Source organism: Branchiostoma belcheri, unplaced genomic scaffold, assembly GCF_001625305.1.
Source record: "Branchiostoma belcheri isolate BF01 breed outbred unplaced genomic scaffold, Haploidv18h27 scaffold3, whole genome shotgun sequence".
In the NCBI taxonomy this organism is placed as follows: domain Eukaryota; kingdom Metazoa; phylum Chordata; class Leptocardii; order Amphioxiformes; family Branchiostomatidae; genus Branchiostoma; species Branchiostoma belcheri.
Window position 1 is genome coordinate 5,184,587 of NW_017803909.1, and position 12,186 is coordinate 5,196,772.

The 12,186-nt window shown below is 41.8% G+C and overlaps 3 protein-coding genes across 6 annotated transcripts in view; 1 reads left to right on the forward strand and 2 right to left on the reverse strand.

Moving 5' to 3' along the window:
• Positions 1 to 1,314, forward strand: part of LOC109473951 (anoctamin-10-like) — a 7,914-nt gene extending 6,600 nt beyond the window's left edge. For 2 of the 3 annotated variants that reach the window (XM_019774140.1, XM_019774137.1), the window contains one exon: positions 1,065 to 1,314. Coding sequence is in view for 1 of the 3 variants with exons in the window: in XM_019774137.1 (XP_019629696.1) it covers positions 1,065 to 1,139 (75 nt within the window). In the remaining 2 variants the exon portion in view is untranslated. Of the gene's footprint in view, positions 1 to 188 lie in introns of all 3 variants that reach the window. The other variant, XM_019774138.1, reaches the window with a different exon arrangement.
• Positions 1,315 to 2,359: 1,045 nt separating this feature from the next.
• On the reverse strand, positions 2,360 to 6,204 carry LOC109474063. The gene is made up of 5 exons (XM_019774282.1): positions 6,065 to 6,204; positions 5,508 to 5,627; positions 4,980 to 5,090; positions 4,615 to 4,633; positions 2,360 to 2,895 (listed from the first exon to the last, which is right to left on the reverse strand). Exons 1-5 carry the CDS (start codon positions 6,161 to 6,163, stop codon positions 2,753 to 2,755), a joined length of 492 nt encoding a protein of 163 aa, XP_019629841.1. The 5' UTR covers positions 6,164 to 6,204; the 3' UTR covers positions 2,360 to 2,752.
• Positions 6,205 to 7,025: 821 nt separating this feature from the next.
• Positions 7,026 to 11,211, reverse strand: LOC109473991 (glutathione S-transferase A-like). 2 transcript variants are annotated; one of them, XM_019774184.1, is made up of 7 exons: positions 11,152 to 11,211; positions 9,763 to 9,942; positions 9,273 to 9,338; positions 8,716 to 8,874; positions 8,168 to 8,236; positions 7,829 to 7,966; positions 7,026 to 7,344 (listed from the first exon to the last, which is right to left on the reverse strand). In XM_019774184.1, exons 2-7 carry the CDS (start codon positions 9,934 to 9,936, stop codon positions 7,258 to 7,260), a joined length of 693 nt encoding a protein of 230 aa, XP_019629743.1. In that variant the 5' UTR covers positions 9,937 to 9,942; positions 11,152 to 11,211; the 3' UTR covers positions 7,026 to 7,257. The 2 variants fall into 2 exon arrangements, with proteins under 2 accessions (XP_019629743.1, XP_019629744.1); XM_019774185.1 differs by lacking the exon at positions 11,152 to 11,211 and adding an exon at positions 10,171 to 10,253.
• Positions 11,212 to 12,186: the final 975 nt, after the last annotated feature.

Below are 12,186 nucleotides of genomic sequence, written 5' to 3' on the forward strand. Positions count from 1 at the left end.
ACCCCCCAAAGAAAAAATCCTCTTTTTTCTGATTGAAAATTCTTGATTTTCATTGTCATGTGCTGTATATAAACATACCATTCATTTTTAAATCTTCTTTTACTGCATGTTAATATGACATCTTACTTTACATTACCATACCACACTCAAGTTAACTCAAGCAATATTTCCTCCTTTGCTCCATGTAGAATATCCACAAACAAGGTAGTTGGTGGGAAATGTTTGATGGCACCCATTGCCACGGCTGCTGTCTCCATGGTTACCTGTTCTGGGAAAACACCAAACCCTGCAAGAACCAAAGCACATCCACAGACATATTGGACATGGGGACTCAAAGCACTATTCAAACTGTGGAGAGTGAACAACAAGACATAAGTTTGCAAAGTGGTTCAGACGTGTTGCAAAAAGAGCTTGCTGGACATGATCATGGCAAAAAGGGTGTTTGGGGGTTTGTCACCAGTTGTTTGACATGGGTTGGCCGGGGGTGTCAGAAGGTGACGTGGTGGCTGTTAGGAGTGAACTACCCTGTTTTTGTGTTTTTAGTGGTGTGCAGGCTGCTGAGAAGGAATTGAGCCGTAGGTGTGCGAGTTAGACTTGTAATATGTGCAATGGATGGTGCAGTTGAATGCAAATGGAGCTATCCTCCAAGGGATGAAGAAAAGTCTGTGACTGAGTCTTCTACTACCATTGTGTACATTATTACTGAGCATAGGTATCATCCACATACATATCATGTTTGCTGTACGTTTCAGTGTTATGTATAGATATTTTGTGTCTTTATTCATGACTGACATGATCACTGTGTGTCAGTGTTCTCTCTACATATATTGCTTTTTGTTTACATTCTTGCCATCCGACTTTCCTACCCCACCCAGCACATAAAATCCCTATGTAGGATCATCATCACAGTGTTCCAATGCTATTTCCCACTCTGTCTCTTCCCCTCAACTCTACCCTTCTGCTTGGTAAGTGGCTGCTTTTCCCTGCTCCCTGATTGGTCACTTCTGTTTTGATTGACAGCCCAAAACCCAACTGACATGATTGGTCCTTCCCTTCTCTCGCAGGCCCAGCTCCACCGCACCAGGTGGATGATCTCAAGCGCCCCCTCTCTTGACTATGAGAACTACAACCATTCTTAATGCAGCGTAGTAAGGGGCAGAAAGAAATCATCATGACAAGACAGGCATCCTCTAGTCAGGCTTACTGAAGAAGTCCTTAATTGACAAAGTTTACGTAAATGGATGTTTTTGTGTATTAAAAAACAATGTGGGATGATGACATGATGATGCCCCTATGCTTGTGTCAGATAAACTCACTAAATGTCTATCTGTGGATTGATGGTGAATCTGTAATGGACTTGAGGCCCCCTCCCCTTGGTTTAACAGTTGCCTCCTATCCAAATGAAGACCTGTAAAGCAAATGAGGAACTGCAAAGATTCTGTATTTTGATTCATAAAAAAAGTGGTGTTTTTAGTTATTCAGGATGTGTACCTTGTTTGTGTACCTAACCTCCTTTTCATTTAAGATTTTCCCTCCAGCATGGCAAGGACTCGCCCCTGTGGCATTGCCAAAAATGGTTCCTGGTACCACTAAAAGTTTGGTGACCTGGAGCTCTGTGTACTTCATTTTCTGTTGCTTTTTGCATTTTGATAGTAAAATTTACTTAAATTTACTTAATTTACTTATAAGTGAAATTGCATGATAGCAGCAAAATGTGCTATATTTCTTCCGCAATTGTTATTATTTTAGCTTACAGCCATGATAAATGTGGCAGTTTTTGCATTGTTGAGGTATGTACAAAAGCATACCAGATCAACTGTGGAATTATAATATGTACAAGTAACTTACTCTGATATTATATGCAATAATATAGCTATATATGCCTAGCATCAGTATTTGTAAGCTGTGGAAAGCATGTGATAATGGTCTGTATATGATCAAATACTGCCCCCCAAAACTGTCATGATCATCACAAGTTGATCATTTCACTGATAAAGACTATTTTCTTACTATAGTAAGTACGTAAGTAAGTACTATATACTTTTCTTACATGTATCACATGAAGCTACTGTCACTTAATTAATGCATACATAATTTTTGTTAGTATAATGAATCTATGTGGTTTAAATTTGGATCAGTTGTTAGTTTTTGATTAGAGATATAGTTTTCTACTTTTAGACTACTTTAAGTTTATTTTTGCTTGAGTAGGAATGATGCGGCTGGTTGTTAAGCATACTTCTGAATCACCAGTACTTAGTAGCTATATTTGGTGGTTACAAGTGTTGGCTCTACTCTAGATGCTGTTAGAATTATATCACAGCACTGTTGCATTTTAGTACTGTCAGCAATGCAAAACTTATAATGCTTCGTAAGCGAATGTGTACAAAATTTATGTACCAGTGAAAATACAAATCTTGAAGTTTTTGATGTCTCAGTGTTACGTGGATTGGTTTTATATGAAATTCCAGAAGGTGTAACACATGAATTTCTTAGAAGGTGCAACACATGCAAGAAAGCACAACAGTACAGTGCCAGGCTGATGTGTTGACAGTGTCACATCACATCACATTTGAATTGGCATAAGGAGCATACTATGAAACAGTTTCAGACATGTTACATTTATTACTGTTGGTGCTTTTTGCAATGTCTAAACGTATATGAAAATGAATCGTATATGAAAGTTCTCATAGTGCACAGGCACATGCCTGATGCAAATGTCTCATTGAGCCTATATGAGGATTCTAGGGACGGTTCAGTCATGACTTGTAGGGAGGTTGACGCCCCTGTCACGGTAGAACCCCTTGAAGACGTGCGCGACTCGCACGTACTCCCCCCGCATGGGCGGGTCAGTCTCCCGGTTCAACAGGAAGCCGTACTGAGAGGAACTCCGCAGCGAGCTATGTAATCGTATGCGATTTGCAGAGAATCGCACAGCGAGTTTCGTCGTCCTAGGGGACGAAAGTCGCAGGCTGCGAGTTTCTTCACCTGAGAGCGGGGGCGCGCAGACTACCCTATTCGTGCGAATATCGTCGATCTTACGCTGGGCCGCGCACACATACTTAGGTAACCCTTATTAGTGCTACCGGGGCCACTATGATACAGAGCTACAAGAAAGTTTCCAAATTGAATAAATTATTGTCTTGGCGTGTGCGCGCCCGCGGGTCGTAATTGACAACGACATTGGGGCCAGGTTAGACCACTTAGTCCTGAGAGGGACTGTATTGTTGTTGTTTTTCCCTTAAATTTGTGTGTGAGCGGTGCGACTGTGGGAGCGGACGTAAAGTGTTGTGTACTAAGCAGGATGGTACCCAGACTACGTTTCGCATTTCGACAAATTAATGACGGTAGAAAACTTCGAAAGAGCACGTCTGAACACAACAAAGGTAAGAATTAAGCTGATACGAATCAAGCCAGACCAAATAATTTGCAACAGGTAAGCGATCAATGATCGGCTAGTAGAAGTCACCGTATTTCACCATTTCTATGATCATATTGTTGGTCGTCATTTTCTCATCCACACCTTATGAAATAGTCCTGTTGTTTTCTTAGGACATCTGGTGGACAACGCCAAGTACTTTATTGTTAGGCAAATGTGTTTTATTGTTTGGTGAGGTTGAATGAAATTCCACGCGTGGGGTATATAGTGCTTTCCCACCGAACAGGTTGCTTGCTCGCATTATGTTGGTGAGCAGACAGCTATGATGAAAAGGCTTTACCAAGCAGTGGACCACTGTTTAAAATCATGCATAGTAGGCAATATCAAATTATTTTCTAGCGGAAACATAATGAACGAAGACTTCACCGCGCAATCAATGTTTTCTTTGTCGGTTCATACGCCGACATGTTACAATTCCGATTGGCTATACGCTTATTCTACGAATAAGACAGCCTACAAACAAATCGTTCTCTGGTTTTTGGTAGACTACTACTTAAACAAATAATGTAGGAAATATTTATTTTTTGTAGCTAGATGCAATACCAACCTTTTCCACGGCGCTGTGTTCCCGATGATCTCACCCGGTATGTGCCGCTCTGCTGCGATCACTTACCTTTGGATGTTATCCTGCCTACTGAGCTACAAACTTACCGGAAGTGAATAATTTGGTGGCGCAAACTGCTGTATTGACCTTGGATTCTACCTGAAAAATACTAGACACAGATTATCAGAAGGATATGTCCATAAAGCTTTTGCTTATTTCTATTCCCTTGCGATCCAACGAAAATGCTGGACATGCTGTACGTACGCAAAGGGTTCCTTTGAATTTTGCGGTCCCCTGAGCTGGACCAGTGGCCTGCACGTCCTCCCCAGATCGGGGACATTGAACAAGGAGAATATCAGGAGTGCAGGTGAACACAACATCGGTAAATAAATGTCTGTCCGGCTCCGTTGGTAGGTAAAAAGCCGTGCGCGGCCCCGGTAGCACTAATAAGGGTTACCTAAGTATGTGTGCGCGGCCCAGCGTAAGATCGACGATATTCGCACGAATAGGGTAGTCTGCGCGCCCCCGCTCTCAGGTGAAGAAACTCGCAGCCTGCGACTTTCGTCCCCTAGGACGACGAAACTCGCTGTGCGATTCTCTGCAAATCGCATACGATTACATACCTGCCGCAGCGGCACTGCCTTGGATATCTCCTGAAAATCAAACCACCATAAATGTCGGCATCTAGCTCTTTTAAACAACTTCAGAAACCCTAGAGGATCCATACAAGTGAACTCTTAAGTTATGACCAAGTACTCCCGATCACTGTCCTTGGTGCTGAATGTGCCATCATTTGAACCACGGACAAGTTTGGTTAACTACGAAACGCTGAAGCTTCGCTACAGGCTACAACCCTTATCAGTGCTTGGTCAGACGACAACAGAGCCCATCACTACTAGTTTACACACTGTACTAGAATATTAACGCAATACACCAAGAAAAAAATTTCCTTCTGCGCGCTATATTTCGTGGACATAATGATAAGAAGAGTGCGGTTACCTCGGCGTGTACGTTGAGCCCCACGGTGTGCTGTCTGTCGTCCCGGTGCAGCTTGCTGTTGTAGTCAGACTCCTGGTTAAACAGACGTTCGTACGCGCCTTTCTCCTGATGCTGAAGGCAGAAACAAGGCAGGAGATCTTGGGTTGACGTAACAATTCGGGGACAAAATTTTGTTCCTTCTCTAGGTACGTCGTAGCCTGGGTGCCATCCTCCGTAGTTTCCGCCGGTTCCCTAATGTCCGTGCTAGCCAGCGACATTACATTTAGGGAGCCGGCGGAAACTACGGAGGATGACACCCAGGCTAGGTACGTCCGTGCTAGCCTGTGAAACCCAAGATCTGGGGGGCTCCCTGCCAACCAAGACTAACTAGGGAGTCGGCGAAAAGCGAGGTTCAGTCAGGCTACGTCCGTGCTGCCAACAAGGGAAAATGTCAGCTATTAACCCGGTATTCTCTTGCCTTGACCCGACTCGTTCACGCACATGGAATACGAGTACAGTTTTAATACTACTTTCCAGCACGCCACCTACCTGTTTGTTGTTATTGTAGACCGTCATGTTAGACTTCAGCATGTCCTCAGTCACTACGATGTTGGGTTTTCCCAGCTTCCCTCGTGTCGCGAGGTGGTTCTTCTCCAGCCGAATCTCGCGCTAATTAAAGAGACGGCGTATTCAACAGGTCACGCACGATAAAAGTGAGTACTAACAACTACCTACTGTTACACAGGCACTGTTTCATAGTAGTCTCTACCAGACTAACTACGCTGGCTATTTATGGGAGAATATTAGAATATTTGCCAGGGGAGTTTGGCCGTCTTGTAGGTTTGACTGGCCGCACAGAAACTACCTCCCCTTGGCCAATTTTACTCTCTTTTTTGCCGAATTCAACGATCCGTATTCCCGTAGAAAGGCCTGGTGGAGGCTAGTTTCATAGGTTATGTCTTGGTAAAGCAAAGAAAAAAAAGATTCCCACGTTCATCGAAGATCATGAAAACTTGAAATAGTTGTGTTCGTTGTTTGGCCCCAGCCTTGAGACATTAGAACAGAAGTTTACGTTCCATGAAGAGTGTGCGTGTTTTGTTGCCTACCCTGACATACTCCTGCCACTGTAGTTTCTGCTCGCCGGGAGACCAGTCCTTCAGACCGTACATGGACATCTTGTGCGTTCCTTCCCCTGGGTACGACATGATTCTTTGACTCTACTTGGTTATACCAAACTGAAAATAAAGTGTTTGATACTACAATGTAGTAGTACGGTATGTTTGGGAGTTCGCTATGACTACAGATTAGCTGGAACACACGATGTTTGTTTGTAGCGCAGTTCTAGAACAGCACGTTTAGTATAGTCTTTGTGACGTGTAGAAATGTTCTAGGCTATACAGCGTCAACAACGATCGCCCGTATCCTCACTAAAGTACGGTTGGTTTTTCGATCTTCAAGTGATATACCTGTATTATTTTCAAAACCACGGTTGCCAAGGTAAACTTAGCTTTGTAATGAATGAATCAGTCCGCAATAGATACGGTCGGTCACGTACGTATTTTGGTCGTCACAAAAATTGAAATCGTTGCCAAATCACATCGAAAATCGCCACATTTCAAATCGTTGCCATTAGTTTTTTTACTTTCTACGAGAGTCAGCAAAATTTGAAAATGGTTGTTTTCATATTATCACTATACTATAAAGAACAGATGTTGCATTGAGTAAGAAATTATAATGACAGAATAGATGAAATGTAAATACTTGTCTTTTGTCAAACATGTCCAAAAATGACATGATTATATTCCTACACCTAGAATAGAAGAGTGGAAAGTAAAATGAGGTATAGTTGATGTTGTATCTTGTTTTATGTTATATGTTTCAAACAGTAACAAAATATGGGATAGCCCAACGTGTAACATAAGAGGGGAAACAGATAATTATAGTCATATTTTTGTAGACAGTGGTGGTACAGGAAACATTTTTAAAAATTGTAACAAAATCCAAGGTAAATTCTAACATTTTTAATGAAAATGCAGCAATCACTCAGCAGCCCAGAAAATACTTGTAAGCTATCTTACAAAATATGTTGTCTTCAGACATTACGTGGAAGTTGAGAAGTCTTTATACATCCAGGGTTAGTATTGCTCATGACAAAGAATAATTTTATTCTTATATTGCATGTACTTTACATATATTGCAATGGTGTTGTGACTGTTGAAGAGATTTAATCACTCAAATTACACGAATGTATCAAAGCCCTCAAAGTACAAAGCCCCCTTCAAGCATCTAAACATCCTCCTTAAAACAAGTCCTTGAAGTAATCCGGACCAGGTGACGTCTTCCAGTGGGGCGGCCAGGTTTCTTGAACAGTTGGACGCTGCTTCACCTTTAAAGAGCGGGAAAATCTTTCAGCAAATAATATTCAAACAGCTATAAAAACTAATGTTGGGTTGAAACTTCACAATAGCAGGAACTGGCCTTGCATGGCAACTGATGTTTTAACGCTAAAAATTGAAGATAGAGTAATGTTACGTATACATATCAATCAGTTGACTAGCGGAGACACAGACACTGCCACTATGTAAAACTGGAAATATCCATCCCTAGTTCATGTACATGCAGATAGCTTCATTATATTCTTTCTTCATTGAAACCTTACAGCTATTATGGATATAGATTATGAAACTTAAAAATCAATATGCTCACAAGTAGATAGGAAAGATGTCAGGGTCACCTGAGGCTCCCATCTGAAATTTTCTTATAATTGTAAATATCAGATATCCAAAAGAGACAAAAAATGGAAACCAGTCATTGAAGGGTTAGATCCTTGTTAACAGGTGGCTCCAAAGTTAGGATCACATGGTACCCACCATTTCATAGTACTTGGCCAGGTTTGGGCAGCATGTCTGGATGGGCATGCCCAGTCTCACCAGGAAGGCTAGTGAAGGCCAGAACGTGGCATCAGCAACTGTGAAGTCCTTCCCAGCAATGTGTGACCCAGGTCCTAGCTGCAAAATCAGTTGTGATCTTTAGAAATATGAAATCTCAAAAATCAATGACAATTTAAACATTCTTAATGCCATGTACATCTTGCCTATTTCCCTGTGATTTTAACCAATACCATATTCATCTAGTCTGGGATATCTTTCCCATATGATATTCTACAAATGAAATACAAATAGTATGAAGACATTCCTCCCAAAGCATACCTTTGCAAGATGTCCCTCCCAGTACTGGACCTCCTGAGCAAGATTTTGCTTCTTCTGCTTCAACAGGTCCTTGGAGAAAAAAAGAACAGATAACCAAATGTTCTAATCTAGGCACATATATATATATATTTTTTTTATTTTTTTTATTCCAACATGTAATAACCAGATGTGGTGACGACACACTCAAGGCACATATATGTTATGAATATCAATAACATATTTTTACTAGTATGTGGGATGCACATACAAGTATCACTGCAAGCTCAGTCTTAGCTTTTTCCAAATACTGAGTATGCAATATCTACTTAGAGAGATGTTCACTACAGCTGTTCACAAGTGTGTTTATGGGCATACATGTACAGATAGATCAGATATCAAACTAAAAAGACGGTATGTCTTAATAGAAATGCATAGTACACTGTATTAAATGTTCTGAAAGCAGGTCCTGTATGTAGGCCTCACATGAACTTCTCACAGGAACATTACCAGCCTAATAGTAAATACACTCAGGTGTCCATGTCAGGTGAGTTGAGTGGCTTGGTTGTTACCTGGCTGATGTCCTCAGGCTTGGTTGTCCACATGTACATCAGCGTGTCCAGCACCATCTTCTGTCGCACGTTCTCCGCCTCCAGGCTACGCTGCAAGACTGCGGCCTGCTGGGAAGGCTCCTCAGGCATCAGCTGGGTGCCTTGACCTTTGAAGGCACTCTGGGAAGGTCAAGTGTTCAGGTTATTTCCCTTGTGAATGATTAACTAGAGGTCATACCCTTCAGACATAGTTCTATACATAGCTATTATTTCAGACAATTTCCTTGTGTTATTATGTAGATTTTGACATAGTAGATGGTTATTTTGTAATGTTACTCTGTTTCAAGGTTCTTTGTTATTTGCAATTAGCCTTCAGGCAGGAATTTGCAATAAAATTATCAGTCATAAAAGCGTTGTGAATCAAAAAGGAACACATGTCTTTGGTAGCAATGGTTATGCTATGTACGCACTGTCTAGATATAGAGACATCATATCGTAAAAACTGCCTAACTACTATGCCTACATAAACTCGGAGGTATGAAATCTTGGATTTCTTCTAGCTTGTTTAGATATCTTACCTCAACATACTGACAGATCCCCACAGATTCATTGATGATAACCTGACCGTGTTTGAAGATAGGCAGCTGTAAAGAACAGAATGATTCTATTAATGGTATTATAATAAAATGTACCAAGAAAATAAGACATGGTAGTTGTTGGAGAAGGTAATAAAGGCAGACAGACTAACGGGGGCCCGCATACCCTTTCCATAGAGGATAATCGGTCATTTTAATTCTACGTAGAGCGTAGACGGACTGCTCTAATTCAACGTAGATTCGTAGAGTTGTTGTTGTAGAAGGTAATAAAGGCATAATTGGCGCATTTTGTGTTGAGAATAATTTGCCGTTTTAATTCTACATAATGCGTTGTAGCTACCCGGAATTTATCATAAAACATAATAGGGGGCTTCTTGAATTCAGCATACTACGTAGCTGGCTCTCAAAATTTAGTGTAGAGCGTTGTCGGGACCCTCCCCCCCACCCCCACCCCATGCAGGCCCTCACTAACCTGGCCACGAGGGTTCAGTTTCAGTATTTCGTCCGTCTTGTGTTCCTTCTTGTCCATGGACAGCAGGTGGCTCTGGTACTTCACCTTCTTCTCAGCCAGACACAACATCGCTCGCCAACACGGGAAACTTCCCGAACCCCAGTAAAAATCTGCCTCGCTCTCCTTGGCAGCCATGTTTTCCTGTGACAATTGATAAGGCACACAACTCAGTGATATATTACTGTTACTGTTACAGTCTTGAGTGTTTAATATGTAACTAATATTTTACAACAGTACTACTAGTAATGTTATGTAACAGAAGTTACAACAAACAACCATAAAATAAAGGCTAATGGCTTTATAAAACTATTTGGGCCATTTCTTTACTTGTCTTCTCTGGCTCTTAGTGTCAGAATACAGTAATGTTACCTCAAAAGTCAAGAGACCCTGTTCAAAATTGCATGGCCAATAGAGGAGCAAAGAGGACTGTGAGTTAGGTTGGAGCTAGAGTAGGGCAGAGTAAGTGCCCATCAGCAGAATAATCAACCCCAGTATCAATGTCTCCTTGGCAACTTCCTGATGTCAGCAGTTATGTGGATTGCACCTGTACGAATACACACAGATATAGATAAGGGGGTAGAGGACAAGGTCGTACACCGAAGCCCTTCACAGTTGTTGGGGAAAAAGGGAGAACTCTGGGTAATGAAGGACTGGCAAGCCAAATCATGCAATGTGATGCGATGGATAATTCTTGAAAATGGCGTATTGACTCCCATGTCTTACCTGTGCTCAGCATGGAGCTTGATTGAAAAGAGTACAGTTCAACAGGATTAACTGTGGTAAATTACATGTATCTAATCAATTATATCATGAAACCATATATATATTACAAGATAGATATAGTGTCCTGTTTTCTTATGGTTTACGTAGTTATTGTAAAAGTAAAGTAGGGACAGCTGCAGAGGTAGGGTGGGCGTGGCACAGCATGTGAATTGTGCAGTACCCGGTACTATTGTCAATGACTCAGCAATCTATATAGATATTGACTGTGTTCAGTCTTGCGTTACTCAACGAACAGTTACTAGTGGAGGGCGTGATGTGTTTTTTATATACAGTAACGTTACACTTCTTTGCATTTTCACTAAAAATTTTTCAGCCTGTAAACGTTATACCAATCTGAATAGATTACAGATGGACACAGAGTAATACACAACAACTGATTGCCTCTTCTTAGTGTTGCAGCATGACAGAAGGAAACGAGTATAATAACCGCCAGAGGGTTTAGAGAACCAGCCTACGTGCTCAGACGCACGGGCTCAAAATAGGAAGCCAAAGGGCAAATGCTGGGTGCGAATACAAAACAGACAGTAACGAATATGACGATAAATTTCTGTGTAAACCTTACTGTACCTGTGGAGGAACTGGCTATCAGCTGGACGCACACGGCTTTGGGGGGAACCTGGGGTGCTTTGCAACTTTTGAACTCGCGGGTCGCTTGTGTGCTATATGGGGCCTCCAATGGTGGTGTTTGGACACGCCCACCATGTGTCAATCACGTCGAGGGGAACACCGAAACTGGGCCGGAGTAGTCCTCTGTCTGAAGTGGGTGAAGGCTAGATCTCCAAGCAGAGGTTGTGGGGAAATGATCGCGTTAGCTTTTTATTTATGGCCGTTTTTTTTTGGCTACCCGGTCGTGGCCGCCGACCTTCTCTGGCTAATGGATAGTGTCTTGCCACCGAAAGGGATCTGCTTGGAGATTAGGTGAAGGTCGTATCATGACGTTGCAACAAATAGGATACCATGTGCATTTGTCCCACGACATATATAAATACCTGTCAGTTTGTAACGCCCAGCTGGTACGTATTTATCGGTGCCACCAAATGAGGGGATCATGATGTAGGTTATTCTTGTGCAAGAAATATATAAAATCAGTGACGCAAATGTCCTAAAATGTGCCAAGTATAATAAACAGACTTCTAATTCACAATGCCGAACATTCTCCACAATGCTGCCAAAATCCTACATTGACCACCCTAAAGTTGCTATATATTAAATGATGAAGTAAGGAAATTTATAGTATAATTTGGTTTAATAGGACATGACCAAAAGAAAAAAGATCTTAGGCTTCCTAGCTGTTTCCTTTGGAACTGCATTCGAATTCAATGTGATGTGTTAGTCTAAGTGTCTTTCTTTGGAAAGCTCTTGACCAGAGAAAGAGGTGATACTGTGGTACAATGTATGTCCCCTGGCAACTTTCTTCGAAACTGCAGCTACGGGCAGCTACACCAGCCACTGACACGCCCACATGATTCCCACATGTAGAACGTTAACTAGCAGATGCTGACCTGTTGAACTTAAGACCCGGTGGTGAACTCTGAATGTAAATATCATGACCAGGGCCGCTCCGGCAGCTCTTATGTGGCGAAAAGGTGGTCTCCTTTTCAG